Below are 19,907 nucleotides of genomic sequence, written 5' to 3' on the forward strand. Positions count from 1 at the left end.
GGGGCCGCGCTGCCGCCCGCCGCCGCGCCGGGGCCGGGGCCGGTAGCGGGGCCGGGGCCGGGGCCGCTGTCGGTGGCTGCGCGCTGCGGGCCGGGCCCCGCCGCCCCGCCGAGGAGCCAGGGGCAGCCGGGGAATTGCATCCGCCTCCTCCGGGCTTGGCGGCAGCGGGCGGGGGGGCGGGGGGGAGCGGCGCGGAGCGCGGAGCACTGCCGCCTACCGGCACCGGCATCGGTATCGGCATCGGCACCGGCACCGGCATCGGCATCGGCACCGGCACCGGCATCGGTATCGGCACCGGCACCGGCATCGACACCGGCACTGACATCGGCACCAGCATCGGTATCGGCACCGGCATCGGCACCGGCACCGGCATCGGCACCGGCATCGACATCGGCACCGGCATCACTATCGGCACCGACATCGGCACCGGCATCGACATCGGCATCAGCACCGGCACCGGCATCGGTATCAGTAGCGGCACCAGCACCAGCACTGGTATCGGCACCAGAACCGGCACCAGCACGGGAACCGGCATCATTATCGGCACCGGCACTGGCATCAGCACCGGCACCGGCACTGGCATGGGAACTGACATCAGCCCCGGCATGGACACTGGTATTGGCACCAGCACCGGCACTGGAGTAGGAACCAGCACCGGTACTAGTATTGGCATTGGTACCAGTATTGGCACTGGCACCAGCACCGGCATGGGAACCAGCATCGGTATCAGCACCGGCACCAGCGTCGGCATCAGCATAGCATCCGCATCATCAGCCTCAGCCACCCCAGCACCGGCACCGGCATCGGCACCAGTACTGGCCTTGGCATCGGCACTGGCATTGGTACCAGAACTGGCACTGGCACCGGCATTGCATTTGGCAGCAGCAGCCCTGGCTCCCCTGCTACCAGCACTGGCACCGGCACCAGCACTGGCATCAGCACAGCACCAGCACCAGTGTCAGCACTGACACGGGCAGGGACACCACCACCAGCATCACCGTCAGCACTGGCACCGGCACTGGCACCAGTGTCAGCATCGACATGGGCACAGGCACCGGCACCCACACGGCTGTTAGTATTGACGCAGACATTGGCATCGGCACCAGCACCAGCACCAGCCCCAGCACCAGCACCAGCCCCAGCACCAGCCCCAGCACCATCATGGGCGTCGGTATTGTCACGGGCACAGGCATTGACACCAGTGTTGGCACAGGCATTGGTATCAGCACCAGCATGGGCACTAGCGCTGGCACCAGCATCAGCACCAGTGTCAGCACCGGTATCGGCACCAGCATCAGCACCAATATCAGCACTGGCACGAGCACCAGCACTGCTGCCAAGCCTCAGCGCTGGTACCAGCACTGGCACCAGTATCAGCATCAGCAGGAGTGTCAGCACTGGCATCGGCCCTGGCACTGGCACTGGCACTGGCATCAGGACCAGCATCGCCACCAGTATCAGCCCCAAGCCCCGGCCCCAGTATCAGCCCCAGTATGAAGCCAGCACTGAGCCCAGTGGGTGCCCGGATCCCAAAGCCCCCGGGCAGCCCCGCTCAGCTGGGTACCATATCCCCGCCGGCACCCCGGGGTCACGGCCCCACAGGCAGCGGGTTGGGGATGGGGAAGGGGGTGTCTCCCCCCCCACACCCTTGGGCTGTGCTGCTGGGACCCCCCATCTCCCTCCCGAAAACACCCGGTGACACCGGAGTGCCATGAGCCTGGGGCCGTGGGGTGAGCACCTGGTGTGGGGAGGGGAGCACCCAGCCACCCACACCAGGACCCCCCATCCCAGCCAAAGACCGATGGGAGACCCCATCTGTGGGGATGTGCTGGGTTTGGGGACCCCCCCCACCCCCCGCTCACTCGCCCCAACCCTTCGGTTTGACAGTGCTGGGGGCTGGTGCCGGTGCCAGAGCAGGGAAAAGCATCACGGGCCTGCCTTCACGGAAACCTCCGGGAAAAACTCCCTCGGTGCCCCGGGGTCTGTCCGGGTGGGCCACGGCGGGGGGTCCCCTCTGCCGGACACCGACCGGGCCGGCCCCAGCCTCCGGGCAGAGAGGGCGGCGGGACAAAAAGGGTTAACGGGCTGAGCAAGCGTCACGGGAGCCTGAGCAGCCATTTCGCTTGCGATCGCTCCCTCGTCCCCTCCAGCGCTGCGTCCCCCCAAGCTGGGACACCCCCTAAGACCCCTGCCCCATGGCCCAGCGCCCCGGGGGGGTCCTGCAGCCGCTGGCACCCACCGCCCCAGGCTGGGGAGGGATGAGGGTGTCCCCGGGGACCCAGGGTACAGGCTCAGCCCGAGGCGTGATGCCCCACGGGGATTGGGGAGCCCCCCCCGAGCTGGGGGCAGCAGGACAGGGACCCCCCAGGGAACCGCTGAAAGCAGCTTTAGGGGAGCTCGTTCTCCCTCTGCACTTAAGGGGAAAAGGTGGGAAACGATGGTTTTTACATAAAAAAAATCAAACAAGCAAGCAAACCAGCCCAGCTGTGGGGCGCAGAGCTGCTGCCCGTCGGGCACCGCCGTCCCCTCCCCGGTCCCAAAGGTGCCGGGATCCCTCCACATCCCCTGGCCCGGAGCTGGGGGCAGAGCCGCCGGGGACCGGGAGGGCTCCAGGGGACAGTTTGTGGCGATGGGGACCAGCAGGCAGACACAGCACGGGCATGGAACCCCCATTTCTTTGGGGAACCAGCAAATAATGGCAGCTTAATTTTTTTTTTTTTTTTTTTTTTTTTTTCCGCTCCCCATCATCCCCCTTGCACCCAGCAGCTCTGGGTGGGAAGGAGCCAGCTCCTGCCGAAGGGCACGGCCATCCCTGCCGGGAGGGGACAGGGACCAGCGGCTCCCCCACCTCCTCACCAGCTCGGGGCCGCTGCCAGACCGAGGCCTTTTGGGCTGTAGGCAGCAAAATAAAACCAAACCTGTGTCTGTCAAACCTGCCCTGGGCCGTCAGGCACCGGTGACCCTCGGAGACGAGGGGACAAAACCAAAGCCTTTTGGTGACCGGAGGAGGGGCGCGGGGGGCTGCTGAAAGGCCTCCCCGCTCCCAGCGGGTCTGTGTCTGCAAAGCCAGCGACGCGCCCCGGCCCCCCCACGGCACGAACGGCCACGCACGTCCCGCCACGCCGAGTTTTCCCGGCCGTGTTTAAGGACACTCACCGGGCAAAGCCACCGCTGCCACCACCGCTGTGAGGGCACAGGACCAAAAAGACCCCCCAGACCCAGCAGAAGGACGGTGCAGGGGGGTTGGAGCACCCAGCCCCCCACACCCAGGGCAGCGAGCCCCTCGTTTTAGCCTCCCCTCCCACGAGACCTCTTGCTGCCGCATGGTTTGGGTGAGATTTGAGGTTGCGGCTGCTCCTCCGCCGTATAAAACCGCAGGTTAAGGCTCAGCCAGGTCAGAGGCCCCCGGAGCCGGCGCGGAGCCAGGGCTCCTCCGCTGCCACAGCAGACCAGTTCCCGTGCTGGGGATACTGAGAAAAAAATGGAAAATATCCGCTGGGACCTGGGGGTTGCTTTTTCTTGGCCACGGATCCAGCCTGTGGCAGCTCGGGCAGGGTTTGCTTGTCTGATCCCGCAGATTTTTCAAACGTCTCTCACCACGCAGGTAACGTTTCCCAGGGGGAAGCTTTGACGCCCCGGGACACCGTTTGCTGAAGACCCCGCTCTGTGGGGCAGCGGGGAATGACAAGCGCGGCCCGAGGCGCTGGTTTTGCCCCCTCGAGGGGTGCTGGGGCCAGCAGCATCCCACGGGATCCCGGGACAGAGGAGTCATCCCCTCCGCACGGGCCGAGCTGCAGCCCAGCCCGGGGAGGGGACGCGGCACCACGTCCCACCCCGGAGCATCCCCAGGATTGGGTGAATTTCGCCTGTTTTGGGGTTTGACAGCTCAAGAGCTGCCCGGGACCCGGGGCTCCCTCGGGGTGGGCGCTGCACCCCCAGAGCCCGCCGGCGCTGCCGCTCGCTCCCCGGGGTCCCTCCGTGGGCACCCAAATAGTCCCACGAGGACCAAACCCCAACACCCAGCTGGGTCCCGACCCGTCCCAGGAGCAGCTCCGGCGTCGCCTCGGGTGGGCGAAGGACCACTCCGAGGGTGCAGGCACCCTGAGCCGGGAGTGGCATCTCTGCATTTAAGAGTTTCTATATTTTTTCTTTTTTTTTTTTTTTTTTCTCCTTATGGGAATTTATGGAGCCAATTCTGAACCTGTGTAAATTCCCTGCACCTGCAGCATCTTGCTGCCTGCATGCCACCAGCGTAACTAACTGCTGTGTCAAGAACCTCCCTTGGCTTTGAAGCCACCGTTTATCCATTTAATTCAATGTCTTCCAGGCACCCTCCACAAAACCATTTCCAGTTCTGCCTCCAGACTGGAGCAACTGGAAGTGCCTGGGGTACACGATGCGTGGGCACAGCCCTGACCCACTCGGGACAGGACAGGATAGAATAGACTAGAAATTATGCACAATAAACAAGATAAGGTCAAACTCCCCTCAAAAGCAGGTGAAGCTGTCTGGGAAATGGGTTCTTTTTTTGATTGTTTTAGCTGAAAAGCCACATTGAGAAGTGAAGACAATCTCTTCCCCAAAAGCGCTTGTACAAGACCTCGGTTTCTGCAGTTTATTTGCAGCACAGCAGCCCCCGCAGCTCACGAGGCCCCCGTTGAACACACGAGGCGAAGACCCTTCATCTGAAGGGGTAAGTGGAAAGAGAGACAAGTACAGAGAAATTTAAAAAGAAATAAACTTTTATCAACATGGATCATGAAATGCCAGACCTCTCAATTTGCAAACTGAAGGGAACAGAATGGGAGAGGACACTTCAGAAGGCAATCCATAAAGCGTAATTAAAACGGAAAGGGCAGAAAAGCCACACATGCTACATCCTGACCTTGTTTCTACCGTTTTGAGAACACAGAGGCTCTTAAAACCAAAAGCGTTTTATTCTCAGACGTGTTTGTCACCGCCACTCCTGACAGGGTGGTACATAGCAGGGTGAGCTTTACATTTGCAGGTTAAACGTGTCCTAAAGCTTTTTTAAAAGAAATAAACCAACAAATGTGTTGGAAATTCTCTTTAAAGAAAGCCTATCTTGCTAAGGAGCTGGCTTTTTTCCCTCTGACTGCACAAACCCAGGAGGTTATGCAGTTATTTTTATTCCCCAATGCATGAACATTATTTCTCAAGGCAAGTACATGGATTCTCAGCCTAGGTTTCTTACTGAACTAACATTGTCAACAAAAAACCCTTATTCTCCCTGCTGCAAGAGAATTAAGACAGTTTCCCAGAGAGGAACTGAGAGAGTCTCACGATTCCCATGCATCCTCCTGGGAAAAGATTCAGGCGAGGAACGGTGAGTTTCTACAACCTTTCTACTCATTTCCCACCTCAACTTCCCAGGAACCCCAGCAGACGCTGCACTAAAGGATTGCGCCGGTTTTACTCCACTTCAGTGAAGTTTATTCTGTTCTCCCTTGGCCTTAGCTGTGGGCTGGAATAACTGTTTACCTCGTTGTGCTTTCTGATGCTTTACCTTATGCTATTCTAATTTTTTTTATTTTTTTTTTTTAAATTGAAGCAGCACATTCCATGTGCAGGTCATGTAAGTATGGGGACAAGGGGAACAGGGTCCACAGCAACACCAAATGCCTGAAGAGATGCACTGCCCAGTAAAAGTGGGCCCACGGGAGGTATCGTACAAATCTTCTCGAAAACGGGGTGCTTTGCTCTACAGTGGGTCACTCCTTGGATATAGAAGGAACAGAAAAGCCCTGAGTAACCTCTGTGCATTAATGTTTCGCGTCCCTTAGCGCTGGGCATAAATCTTTAACGTTTTACCTTTTAGTGTTACTTTCCCATGGAGACTGGAAACACAATGTTTCAATACAGCTTCAGAAATAACTATTTTTTGAAGCTTATAACAGCACCATGTGGAGGGACCGATTACTCTCGTACATAAATTATTTGTTTGGTCATTCTGGGCTAAGCTGAGGCTCAGTGAAGGCAAAATCCCTGCCGGCACCAGTGAAACGAGAAGGAGGGTCTACATTAGAAACAAAACCAATGAAACTTATCTTTTTTTTTAAGCTGGATCTCTGCATTGACACCTCTGCACTTTTTATATCCCCTGCAGAGAACACCTCCCCTGTCTCTCCGCATCTGCTCTGAGTTTTGGGATGTTGGGAGAAACCCATCTGCCGCGCCAGAGCCCTCCTGCTTACGGGCCGGAGAAAACGGACACAAAACTTTTCGCCAAATCACAGATAAATCGTCTCTTCCCGGATCTTCTGCTGCTCATTTCTCAGGACACGAGTCATTTCGGCAGTCGGACTCTGGATTTCCCCTGCACATCTGAACTTTTACTGCAAGCGCAGGAGCACGGACGGTGCTTTAGGGCAAACAACCCCGGTAGCTGCTCACCCTCACCGTGCCCGCTGCAACCCCAGGAGCTGACCTCCCGACGCTCCCCACCTGGGAAGCACCCCGTCGGTTCTGCTTAATTTTGTTGCTTAAGATTTGCTCAGCATTTTGAGCAAGTGGAATGACACACGCCGTCGTCGTTTCGGATAGCCACCCTGCCTCTGTGGCCTTCCGTCTCGAGCTCCATTTAATCTGTCTCCACTTAAACCTCTAAATAAGGCGATTATTATTTATATTTTGGCACATATAAAATCTCAGATTTAAGCCTCTGCCCAGTCACATGCCCCTTAGCTCTGTGCTTGTGAATAAGGGAAAGAGGCAGAGCTTCCTCACGAGGTCTTTCACTCAGGATTTCCTTCCAGCAGCTCCCGAGCAAACCGCTGCAGGCGCCCGGCCGCGGGCCAGATTCAGCCCCGCTGCTCCGGGTGCTCAGCTGCTTCACAGCAGGAGCCGCAGCTTCGGCGGGACGGATTTTGACAGGATTTGCTCCGCAAGGAATCGCCTCACTCCACAGGATCTTTGTGCAGGAGCACACAGCATCCTTGTGACCACTGAGGCATTGAGCTGTATGGGAGAATAAAAGCAAAGCTGTCCCCAGGGTGGCTATCACCGAATTCACAGGATGGGTTGGGCTGGGAGGGACCTTAAAGCCCCCCCAGTGCCCCCCCTGCCCTGGGCAGGGCCCCCTTCCCCCAGCCCAGGGGGCTCCCAGCCCCGTCCAACCTGGCCTTGAACCCTTCCAGGGAGGGGGCACCCACAGCTGCTCTGGGCACCCTGGGCCAGCGCCTCCCCCCCGCACAGGGAACAATTTCTGCCTCAGATCTCACCTAAATCTGCCCTCTGGCAGCTTAAACCCGTCCCCCCTCGTCCTACCCCCACCTCCTGACCCAGAGTCCCTCCCCCCCTCTCCTGTCCCCCCTTTAAGCCCTGGGAGGCTGCTCGAAGGTCCCCCCGGAGCCTTCTCTTCTCCAGGCTGAACCCCCCCAACTCTCTCAGCCCGGCCCCCCAGGGGAGCTGCTCCAGCCCCCCCAGCATCTCCGTGGCCTCCTCTGGCCCCGCTCGAGCAGCTCCGTGTCCTTCTGCTGTTGGGGGCCCCCGAGCTGGCCCCAGCACTGCAGGGGGGTCTCCCCAGAGCGGAGCAGAGGGGGACAATCCCCTCCCTGGCCCTGCTGCCCCCCCTGCTCTGGCTGCAGCCCAGGGCACGGGGGGGTTCTGGGCTGTGAGCGCACGGGGCTGCCTCACGGGCAGTTTTCCCCCCCCCAACCCCCCCAGCCCCTCTCCTTGGGGCTGCTCTCCAGCCACTCCTCGAGGGCCCAGCCTGGGTTTGTGCTGGGGATTGCCCCGACCCACGGGCAGCACCTTGCCCTCGGCCTTGCTGAACCCCAGGAGGTTTGCCCGGTCCCCCCTCTCCAGCCTGCCCAGGTCCCTCGGGGTGACATCCCTGCCCTCCCCCGTGTCCCCCACCACGCAGCTCGGGGTCGGGGGTGAACTTGCTGAGGGTGCATCGATCCCACTGTCATCATGAGAAATAATGAGAAGCTGATGCTAAAAAGTTTTCTGGACGTCACTCCCATAGTGGGGATGGGCAGGGGTCCCTCGGGGCTGAGCGTGTTCCCCCCAGTCCCCTTCAGAAGCGACCCAACTCCAGCACAGCACCAGCCCTTTGCTCTGCTGTTCCTCACGGGACGCCGAGGACATCAACTGCACCCCCGGGCTGGCTGCAAAGCACAGGCTCCAGCTGCAGCTACCACCACCTTTTAGACCTTTGCACTCAACCGGAATAAGCAAAAGTGCTGAATATCACCAGCCTGTGGAGAGAAGATGCGTGATCCACAAACGCTGTCCTCCCCCCCCCCCAGCTGCTGATCTTGTCCCTGCTGCTTTTTTAGCTTGCGACGTTACCTGTACTTTGCACACACGTTAAGAATATCCCCACACTCCTTCCCAGAACCTCAGAAAATTCAACTGGCATCTCACCTCCAGTAAACAGATGTTTGAAGCAACCAGTTCTGGCCATTATTTCCCTGTGACAGTGCTTTCGCTGCCACCGCTGCTGTCCTACGACTGTAACTGCTGAAATTTTTGGTTTTTTTTGGTTGCTATTTTTATTTCAAACCCAACCATCCACCTTCCCCTACACTCTCAGAAGCTCCGTTTCCTGCTTACAGCTCTGCGGGCAAACCTGTTCCAATCGTGACATTCTCTCGGTATTCTCACACTTGAAAAAACTTACGGCATTCTTCTGCATTAATACAGACATTCTCTAGCACGTGCTGTTCAGTGCACCAGAAGTTTTTTAATAATGTTTTTGGTACAGTCAGCACTGCTCTATACAATTCCTCCTCCCAGATATGAATCATCTAGCCACTAATTAAAATCAGGTCCTAATCAATGACTATTAAGCTGGCACCAACCAGATGCTTTTCGTGTTTGAACTCGATTCAGTTTAGTAAAACTGTTTTATGCTAAAGCTTCCCTTATAATCAATGTATGACTATAAGCCACCATCTCTGGATGGAGAGAGATTTTTTTTTTTTGGTAACCAAATGGACAAACCTATCCCAGGAAAGCTTTGGGCACAGTGATTACACGTACACGTTAGGAGTTTGCAGGTGATCAGTGAACCTCGGTTTTTCCACATAACTGGTTTCACATTCCGTGCACTTGTAGGGCCTCTCCCCCATCTGAGTTCTCTGGTGGTGAACCAAGTCCCCGTAGCAACCAAAGTTGTTGCCGCAGTCTGTGCATATGTACGATGACCCCCAATTGTTTTTGGTGTGAATCTGCTTATGTTTTAGAAGTCCAATTTTGAATTTAAAAGTCTTCTGACATTCTGCACACAGATACAGTCTTTCTCTTGTATGGGGCTGCTGATGCAGAAGGATCTCTCCGAATTTATCAGGTTCTTCTTCCTCAAGAGAGTTATCTTTTCGGTTTCCCGTTGGATTTGCCTGATCTGCTGCCAAATTCTGATGACTCCCAGATGTTACCCCCTTATCTGAAATTTGGTGACTTGAGTCTTGGGATCCTCCTGAGAATGATCTGCGCAGTTCTGTATTTTCCACATGTTTTGTGTGACTCTGCAATTTGGATTCGACGACGGTACCACCGGAGCCTGGAACAAAAAGATTCCAAACGTTCCCTTTATCTGATGTGATGAAACATAAATCTCCAAAGAATAACAATTCCTGACTCACCGTGGCTACATCCGCACAAAGAAACCAAGATTTGGGTAAAAAAGCAGGGATGCACTAGAACCCCCCCCCATAACTCCCCCGGCCTGTGCAGTTTCAACGTCTTGCCAGTTTAATTTTGGAGGAGTCTCAGGCCACACACACCCGCGCTGAGCCTTGCAGGAATCTCCCTTTTCTCCTTGACGTGCAGCGCTTCTCTCGCCTGCGTGCTGCTTTTGGGAACAGGGCAGTCTGCACAAGGAACAGAACACAGAAGTGACTGCTATTTTTTCCTTCTGATTTTTCCCCCGTTATTACAAGGATATTTCCTAACCTACTTTAATTGTGTTGATGTAGACAAAGGATACGTTGCACAAAGACCGGTGCCGGATAGCTCTGCCAGCCTGTTCACTTCACCCCTCTGAGCCCCTCACGTTCACTTCTGCCCTTGTTTTGTGACATGACTCATTTTTGTTAATTTACATGAAAAATACTGCCTTCTGCTTTCTCAAAGAACAACGCTTTTCTAGGTGTTCCTAGAACTGTAAGAAAAGACTCTGTGATGCTCTTTTCTAGCAAATACCTGCACAACCCACTGCCTTTTTTACTTCAGGGAAGCGTCCAGCGAGGAGGGAACAGCAGATGCAGCTGCTCTGGCATCTAGAGGGCGGCTGGGAAGCGGGCGAGCAGCATTTGTCTTCCAATTTTTAAAATATTCCAGAAATTATATCCGAAAGGTTAAAAAGTTAAAATGTTCAGAGGTGGAAGATCTCAAATTGACCGCAGCCACAGAAGCGTAACTCAGCTGCCTGGTGCTGTGTTCTGATTCAGTCCTAACCGCCTTTCTGATACATGAACTTATTTTCCCCCAGCTAATCCCTCCTCATGCAATGCACAGCACATACTTTTTTAACAGATCAGAGCTGTACAAAAAAAAAATAGAGGCAGCTGTCTGCAGACTCTAGCTTTTCTACTGTAAAAAACAGAAGGCAGGTAAAGAATTAAAAAAAAAAAAGTGGAATTACATTGTCTCATTATTTCATGTAATTTCAAACTGGAAAGTGCAGAAGCAGCAACAGAATGAGGTTAGGCTAAATCAGCGTTTCTTAAACTGAAGTGTCACAAAGCGCAAACTAGAGCGTGTGACAACTGAGGCTCCTGGGGTTCACAGCACTTCTGTTCCTCCAGTCCCGAGGACAAGTAAAAGCACACTTAGCTCCTAATTATAGCCGGCTCTTCTATTAATTGAAGGAATTACCTGAAAGCTGAAGAGCCAGTGCAGGCACAGATCTTCAAATTTAAAAAAACGACTCCAAGCAAATGTGTAGTTGGGCACTTAAAACTAAATCAATAAGACTTCTTCATTTCCTTGGGCATCATTCGTGTTATTTAACTATTCCTGCATCAGAATAGTTCAATCCCCTTTACCGAATCACAAAACCCAACATACCTCAGGATTTGGGGATGATGAAAGTCCTCCCAACTATAACCACCACGTCCACGGGGTTCACGACACCGTATGACACCGCAGCTCCGGAGCTCGTGTATCGAAACCTCCTCCACCCCCCCGAGTCCCTCGTTTCAGTTCGCACGCGCGTTACCGGGGGCACGGCCAGAGACCCCACACCCCCCGCCCCAGGGGAGACCCTCACTGTGCCCGTATCACGCCGACCGCGCGCCCCGCAGCCGTGGAGGCGGTGCGGGGGCGACTGCCCTTCCGTCTGTAAAGATAAAGCTTGAGGAGCTTATTGTCTCTCACAAAGATTCAGAATTATCTAAAGGTTCATTCAGCAGAAATGAAGGGATGTGAGGAGTGACTGTTAGGCAGGAGCCGGGCCAGACACAGCACGGCCCTGTTCCCCTTCAGCGAGAACGAGAAAACTCACCTTTCCCCAACGTGCCTGAAGATTCATAATTCCCCTTTATCAATTTCTTGTAAAATTCCTTCTGCCAGTCTTCCGAGCCCTTCCCCTCACGGGCCGCAGCATTATCAAATATCTCAGGGACCTGAAACAAAGTGGTCAACGGCCAGTGCCCTTGGCGAGCCCTACACCCTGGAAAGGCCTTTTTCAAACAGTGTGAAACACGCGGTCACCAGCCAGATGTTTCTAGCAACGCCCCCGTTAGTACAACCAGCCTAACGATTAAGGACTTGGTATACGAGTCTTCTGCTGTTATTTCTGCACGCAGCTCAGAATGGGTAAAATTACTTCAAAAGATAACGTGACTCAACTGAAAAAAAAAAGTATTTTTAATAACAACTGGGTCAAAAATCAGATGTAAAAAAAAAAAAAAAAAAAAATTATCTGTGGTCACCATCGGTCCCCAGCCCCATCAGGGAATTTGGCTCTTCCTCTCACTGAAAACCAGAAAATATCCCAGTGTGTATTTTAAATAAGCCCTGAGCCACAGTCTGCCAGATCGGGCTGTGAGAGTTCTTCCCTAATAACAAAAAGTTAACACAAGCGAATAATTCAGCCCTACGAATACCGAGAGATGAAGCCTGCATTATTTTGCAATGTACCTACTCTGTGGCTGTACTCTGCGTCCAGAGAGCACCGCGTTTGTACGTGCTTGCCTTTGAATATGCTTTAATTTGCCTTTCAATCTAACGCACATCTCACCGGTTCAGACGTTCTGCAGCTTGCATCACGTAAAACTCAATTGTACAAATCTGCTGCCAAGAGAAATAATTAAGTTTCATTAATCTGTCACTAGATGGGATTGCAATCCAAATTAAATACACAGGGGAGAAGGTTGAGCAGAAGTTAAGCCTCTGCCTCACCAAACACCCACACCGTGGGCACCGTGCCACTGACAAATCATCTCAGTCACTCTAAAAGAAATTTTTCCACGCCTGAGGATGGTCGTGCACCGGTGCAGGTCTGCAGGGAGCGAGTCCGTCTTCCAGCACAAAGCGGGACTGCACTGCCAGCAAAGAGCAGGTTTTTCTCCCTAACGTTTCGGCAGAAAATTGGAACTCGAGCACCAAGATGCCTTTAAATTCCCCAGTCACCGACCTCCCAGTGACACCTTCACCCTCTGAGGGAGGAGAAAAACGAAACGAAAAATGAGGGAGAAAAATGAAACCTGCTGCAGCTACTGCTCCATAGCACGTGTCACGGATTGCCGCTTCCTTGAGGTGCTTTACAGGAAAATCTTCATTTAAGGGGCATATAATAGCAAACACCTTAATTACCCTTGAGTGCTCAGGATTCCGGATCCGTTTTCGAGTTTTAGCACTCCTCCCACCACAGAAACTCTGAGGTGTGCCAACGAGCCAGTTTCCATCGTCATCCAGAATGAATTTTTTGGGAACGGCTTCTTTCAGCAGACGTCTGTTTTTTCTGATTTTCAAGGGGTCAATGACAAAAGAATTGTCCTCAAAATGCTTTGAACACAGTCGCTGATACTTGGAAGGTGTTCCCATGTCCCGGCCCATGTTGTGAATCCACTGCTTCAAGAGGGGTTTATTTTGCAGAGGAAAGCCGTAGAACGTAACAGCGCTGTTCTTGTACACGCCGCTGGTGGCATTCTGACAGTTCAGCGCCGAGCAATAAACCATTGTAAAATGGGAAACGGGAACAAATCCAGAAACGACGCGCCAGGAGGAGGGTTTAAAGAGTTTCTACTTTGGTATTAAATGGGCCTAAACTTCTCCGGAAAAACCCATGGTTTTGAAAGACAGCAAGAGCTGAGGTCAGGAGGAAGCGAAACACGGTGCGGAGCTGATCCGCGGCGCGGGGAGCGGGGGAGCCGGGTCCCTCTTCCACAGCGTCCAAGCACGCGGGTGCAATCTGGGAGGCTAAAATCTTTAAAATCAGCTTAAACGGGCCGTCACTAGGCAGATTTACGTCGGAAGCAACTTCTGCTCTGTGTGCGGGGGGTGAGCACTTCGCTGGTTTGCGTTTCGGGGAGGAAGCCTGCCACGCTCCGCGGCGAAGCTCCTCACGGGTATCGCAAAGGCGCGATAGTCAAATAACTTCAAAAAAAAACAAAACAAAAACGAACGAACAAAAAAACACAAAAAAAACCAAACCAAAACCAAACCAAACCAAACCAAAACCAAACCAAAACCAAAACCAAACCAAAACCAAAACCAAAACAAAACAAAACCAAAACAAAAATAAAGGTGGGTTTATAGGTGGGGCCTCAACAAGCGCTGCCCCACGGCTGTGGCTCGCGGGGATGTCAGCCGGGGAGATTTTGGGGACAGAACACTAGAAAAAGAGACAAAGCACCGAGAGGCGTCGATTGGAAAGGGCGACGGAGGGAACGGCGGGGGGAAGGCGGGAAGGGAAAGGGCCGGGGCAGGAAACCGGGCCCCCCACCCCCTCCACCCCCGGGGGTCCCCCCAGCTCGGCCCCACGCTCTGCCCCTTCCCGCGCACGGGGGTCCGGTGGGGCCGCGGGTGTCGTTATTTCCCCGAGCGCCGTTAAAGTGACCCCGGAGGAACAGGGGCCCCGGTGACTCGCCAAGCCCGTTCGGGCGGCCGTGCCGTTCCGCCCGGTCCCGGTCCCAGTCTTGCGGCCTCGGTCCCTGGCCCGGTCTTGCGGTCTCGGTCTCGGTCCCGGTCTCGGTCCCGGTCTTGCGGTCTCGGTCTCGGTCCCGGTCCCGGTCTCGGTCTCGGTCCCGGTCCCGGTCTCCCCGTTCCTCACCACACGTGCGCCTCCGCCATCTTCCCGCGCCCCGCCCCGCGGAAACAGCCAATCAGGCGGGGGCAGGGGGGCAGCCCTGCTTCCCCTCGCTATTGGCCAGCCGCCTATTGGGCCCCGCCCACCCGCCGCAGCCAATCGCCACGACCGCCGGCGGCACCGCCTCCGGGGAGGCGGGGCCTGGAAGAAGCGTCCCTTCCCATTGGCCGGCGCACGGAAAGAGCGGGTGCGCCGATTGGAAGAGGCAAACGTGACGTCACGAGGGAGGGGAGGCGGCGGTTGTCATGGCAACGGCGGCGCGGCGGCGGGGCTGGGGGCCGGGATGGCGGAGCGTTTCGGGGATCCCCCAAAACCCGGGACGAGCCGCGCTGCCGCCGGGGAGCCCCGGCAGGACCCCCCCCTCCCCTTCGCCCGTGTCGGTGACTCCCACCCTTCCTAAAGCAAAGATTTCCGCGGAGAGCGGGGCTCCGGGGGGCGGCGGGGCCGGATTCTCCTCTGGCTTCTCTGCCCTCCGCCCCCAGTAGAATAACGCGAGGCGTTGCATTAAAAAAAAAAATCATTTAAATAAGAGATTTCCAGCCAGAGCAGCACCCGGACAAAACACAGGGAGAAACATGCGTGGAAAAAACAGGCTTTTTAACAAAATTTGTCACAACCGTCTTGACAGCGAAGGAGCCCTGTTGCATCTCACAAAGAAGAGGGAGACAAGGGAGAGAAATCGCATCGATGCGGAACAATTCGTGATGCTTCAGGTTGGAGAATATCTGAAATGTTATCCCCGGGCTGCTGAGGGTCCGGAGTCCAGGGACCGGCCTGAAAACGAGTGAGTTAAAGTTACTAATTGTCCACTAAACCAGTGAAACAGCGTCGGAAAACAGCCGCTTGTGTGGAACGCTTTGAGAGGGGAAGCGCTGATCCTGGGGCCGTTGGGAAGAAGACGCTGCAGGAGGTGGCAGCGAGACGGAGGGGAGCAGAGCCTGGGGGGCAGCTTGTTCCCGCAGTTAAATCGCGGAGCTCCCGGGGCTCCGCGCTGCTGAACCCCGAGGGAGGGTTCCTGAGGGCTGGGGTCGTCGCCTGGGGCTGTAAAATGACTGGGGGGCCTGGAAGGTGGTTTGCGTTTCGCGTAGCATTAAAGTTCCGTCGCGCTTCCTCTAAAAGGCTGTTACGGATCTTCTGTGTGTCCCGGCCCGCTCGGAAGAGGGGGACGAGGGACTTGGACTGGGAAATCCCCGGCGGAGCGGGCACCGGCGAGCCAGGGCTCAGAGTCCAGACATTGATTTACTTCCCACACTGCACCCGTGGGATACAGGGGAACTGGCCGAGCGTGCAACGTCATGGCAAGCGATCTAGTATGGCTTGGTTACCCAATGGTAATAAGGAAAAAAAGAGGGAGAGAGAAATGGGTAGAAATAGAGATCGCCGGTGCGGGTCCCTGCGTTGGTCCCGTCCCAGTTCCTCAGGGATGTGTCCGTCCTCTTCACTTCTTCGCCTCCTCCTCTCTGCCTCCCTTTTTTCACTCCCCCTCAATCCTGTGGCTGGCACAGGGAATTGCTGGCCTGCTTGCTGGACCGTATTTGGTATTTTTCTGATCTGTCCGTACCAAGCTATTCCCCCAAATTGTACGGCAGTACTAGGGCCCCGTACTTTCTTTGGATTAATTGCCCAGCCTCGGTCCTGCTATGCACACTCAGCAATTCAACAGCTGCTTCAACTTCTTGTTGTGACTCTGACATAATCAATAAATCATCATTACAATGGTGAACTCTCACGGTACCAGGGCCTGGTGCTGCATCAGCTGCCAACATTTGGTGGCAAATGGAGGGACTGCGTGTGTATCCCCGAGGCAATGCTTGGACAGTAAATTGCTTTTGTTGCCGGGTGAAGGCAAACTGCTCTTGGCTTTCTGAAGCAATAGCTATTGAAAAGAAAGCATTAGCAAGGGCTGTCAGCAGCTTCTAGGGCTGCAAATTTTTGCTGATTCTTTCTAAAAGAGTAACCATGTCTGGGACCGTAAGCCCAAGTATTGGGGAGTGACTTTATTCAGTTCTCTATAATCTACAGTCATTCTCCAGCCACATGGTTCAGCCTTTCTCCATTAGCATGTTCTCCCAACGCACACATTCCATCAGCGTCATCCATCAACAAGCTATGTTTCTCACGAGTTTCATGGCCACATCTTAAACAAAAACCAAATCAACATATGCGACTTCATCCTACTTCTCAGTTCTCTGACAAAACAATGTTAATTGCAATATAGTATTACATTTTAAAGGTCCATTTTCAGGCCATTTTTCACTATCCTCCAACTGATATTGTCGTCACCAATGATTACAATACCACTTCAGCTTATTTTAGTTAGGAGATCTCCTCCAATTTTATTCCAGTGTTTCTCAGGATGCATCCTAAAGGAGAGCAGAAGGGTGTCTCTTGGAAAGCAGCAGCACCCATTTCAGTACCAAAAAAGAATTTTCTAAGAAACCTGATTACGATGCGCAGCTCGAAACTAAACGCTTATTACCAAACGCCACTCCTCAGCTTCCACCCTCCTTTTCCTCCTACTCCAAGAACAGCTCTTTGCAGTGGCGTTGCCCCGCTGTGGCACTTGCTGCCCAACTGTGGGAGAGGAGCCGACGCAGTCCCCGAGCAGCAGGTCGGGCTGCTGCTCCCTTGGGTGCGGGCAAGGCTGCCAGCACCGGCCCCTCGGGGTCAACAAAAGTGCTGTCCCTCAAACAGGGTTTGGTACCCGGTGTGCCAGAGCCCACCTCCCACGCAGAGCCGAGGGAGTTATTTATGCCATGTCTGCGCAGGGACGGGCGCTCGGTGGTGACGGCACGGAACCGGCACGCCGCACCGAAGAACCTCGACGGCTTTGTACGCTTCAAACGACATGAGCGCGCCGCTGCCGTAACGACCACGGGGTAGTTACCCATCACTTTGTCCCTCTCTGGTTAACAACGTGTCTGATTTGAAGTTACGGTGCCTTGCTAATTCTTCTGCACAAATTCAAAGGGTGAGGGGTGGGCACACCTTCTTGGTCCTAAACTGAGCTGGTGGTTGAGGTCCCCCGTCCCCGGCTGCTGACTTCACGCCTCTCAGGCAATCATCCAGCCTTTTAGCTTCTCTTCAGAGGTGTAGCTGTCAGCAAGGCATGCGTGCATTGTTCATACAAAGTTTCAGGCTTACACAATAGAGCCAGTGATTAGTGGTCCCTGTACTTGATTAGAAACATTTGTACAGGCTACAATTCCCATTAAGACTATAGAAAAGGAACTTCACTGTAGTTTCTCTTATATAAGTCTCATTTTTCATCACTTTACCTCCCGAATGCAGAATGACATTTCCAAAAACCACTGTATTACTACAGATACACATACAAAAGCAAGTAAGGCGATTATTATCATGCTCAGTAACTTCTTCACCCACAGACTCAGATCAGGGAACCAGGACATTAACCACATTGGGGTTCCTTTTTTTTTTTCCACGCTCAGATGAACTTTTCTAAGGCCGTAGTAGGTATAAGTCTATGAAATCTTGGGGAATCCTCTGTCCCGTTCCCCAGGTAAGGCCCATTCTCCAGCCATAGTTTATTAACTCTTGAGCTACCTCTCCCAAGGTCATGGGTCCTCCCCCTCATGCCCGTCTCCCCTTTTTGTGGGGTTAATACGTCCTGCAAACAGTCTTGTAGTTGTACAGCATATAGTTTCAAAGAGTCAGGCAGGCCCCGAATCAGGGGACTCATTCTATTTGGGTTAGCAATTAACAGCAATTAACGGCACTGGGGAAGGCTGCTGCAGCACTAAATGCTCGTCATGCTCTAATTGGGGACAAGCAGCTTTCTGGAGACTCTTGGTCAAATGATTTATGCTTGGGGTCTCAAGACATACTGGATCCCCCCTCTCCGAGGGCTCCATTCCTCCTGCCCAACAGGCAGCTCGTTAACGACCACGGCTCTCTTGGGTCGTCAGTAATTAGGAAAATCCCTGGCCCCCAGCAGCCCTGGACCTCACCTTCCGATAACAAGATTCAGTCCCCACCAGGTAAGGGTGCCCTCCTTACGTATCCAGTCTCAGTTTCCTGAGCCCACCTGCTGTGTTTCTCCTGACCTGCTGCAAGCTCAGCTGCCGGGTACGGTACCATCCGCACGGCGACCCGCAGAGCTCCTCCGCTCTGGTCATCGGTGGTCTCCGTTTTAATCAATGGTTTCAAGGTTGCCCCCTCGTTTTTGGGGTAAAAGATTTTTCAGTTCATTTCTAACTCTTTTGTCAGGTACAAGGGTCCATCAGCCAATTTTATCAGACCCGTAACTCCCAGTTCACTACCCAGAACAAACCCAAGATCTGCCCAGCTGCAGTTTTCTTGTTCATTCTCCTCTAATTCAGACCATAACGTTTTTTCCCGGTCCAGGGCGTCCGACAGAGCTGTGTGGAGCCGCTGAGTGGTGTTGCGCTCAGCAGCTAACTGGCTTTGCAAAATTTCATTTTGCTCTTGCAAGGACTTCACTTTTTTTTTTTTTTTTTTTTTTTTTCCAGTAACGTTACATTCCTCAGCCAACTGATCCTGGAGAGCTTTTACCAGATCTTGCAAGGATTTAGCTTGTCTCCCCCTCTGCTTGCCTGTTCAAGTGTTCATCTTTCTGGGCTGCGGTCAGTGTTCCCCTATTACAGCGCACGCTACAGCTCTTCCTTTGCCTGGCACGACCTCCGCTCCCTCGCCAGGGTGGCGATTCGGCTTGCCACTGCTTCAGGATTACACCAATTATCGTGGGCCCAGACCACTCCTGGAGGAGCAGGACGAGCCTCGCACTCCTTCAGTTTCTCGAGAGCAGGGGAGCAGCCAAGCACCGACATTTCCCGGGCAGCCACTGCTTGTCACTGCTCGAACCGCATCCAGCCGGTAGCCGAGGGGCCACTTCCCCGTCCTCCCTGCCCACGGTCATCGGACGGAGAATCGCTCTCTCTTAGGACTTTCCAACGTCGAGGGGATCCTGTCCATGACACCAATTTTAATGTCACGTCCCGCTCAGAATGAGCGACTTACATTCATAAATCCCCGGCAGAGAGGACAATGGTGAGACAAGTCTCAAAGTCCAGACATTTATTCATTTCCCAGAACGTACAAACTGGATACGTAACTGGCCAAGTATATAACAAATTATTCATTATCCATTTAGTGGAGAATGAAGCAAAGGTCTTACAGGACCGAGGCTGGGCAATTAATCCAAAGAAAGTACGGGGCCCTAGTACTGCCGTACAATTTGGGGGAATAGCTTGGTACGGACAGGTCAGAAAAATACCAAATACAGTCCAGCAACTCCCTGTGCCAGCCACAGCAAAACAGCCACAGACCTCTTTGGGATTTTTAGGGTGCTGGAGAACTTTTACCCGGCACCTGGCGCTCCTAGTGCACCCTCTGCAGACATTAAGTGAGAGTAGGGTCGTTTGGCCCGGGACCGAGCAAACACACGCCGCCTTTGATGCCTGCAAAATGTGTGCGCGCAATTCTACACGCCTAGGCGAGGACGTCCTCCTGAATCCTAGAGATTCACAGCGGATGACTGGGCCAAGGAACCAGAGGGAACCTGTTATCCCAGAGGTGAAGCCTGCTGCAACAACCCCTGAGGACGCCGTATCGCTTCCCACCCCGACTTCTCCTCTTATTTCACATC

General features: G+C 54.3%; 1 protein-coding gene across 1 annotated transcript; it reads right to left on the reverse strand.

Annotated features, from left to right (window-relative positions):
• Positions 1-8,685: 8,685 nt before the first annotated feature.
• LOC116964989 (zinc finger protein 484-like) lies at positions 8,686-13,152 on the reverse strand. The gene is made up of 3 exons (XM_042802183.1): positions 12,787-13,152; positions 9,753-9,867; positions 8,686-9,529 (listed from the first exon to the last, which is right to left on the reverse strand). Exons 1-3 carry the CDS (start codon positions 13,150-13,152, stop codon positions 9,000-9,002), a joined length of 1,011 nt encoding a protein of 336 aa, XP_042658117.1. The 3' UTR covers positions 8,686-8,999.
• Between the last annotated feature and the right edge of the window lie 6,755 nt (positions 13,153-19,907).

Source organism: Tyto alba, unplaced genomic scaffold (genome assembly GCF_018691265.1).
Source record: "Tyto alba isolate M040663 unplaced genomic scaffold, T.alba_DEE_v4.0 Super-Scaffold_38, whole genome shotgun sequence".
Taxonomy (NCBI): Eukaryota; Metazoa; Chordata; class Aves; order Strigiformes; family Tytonidae; genus Tyto; species Tyto alba.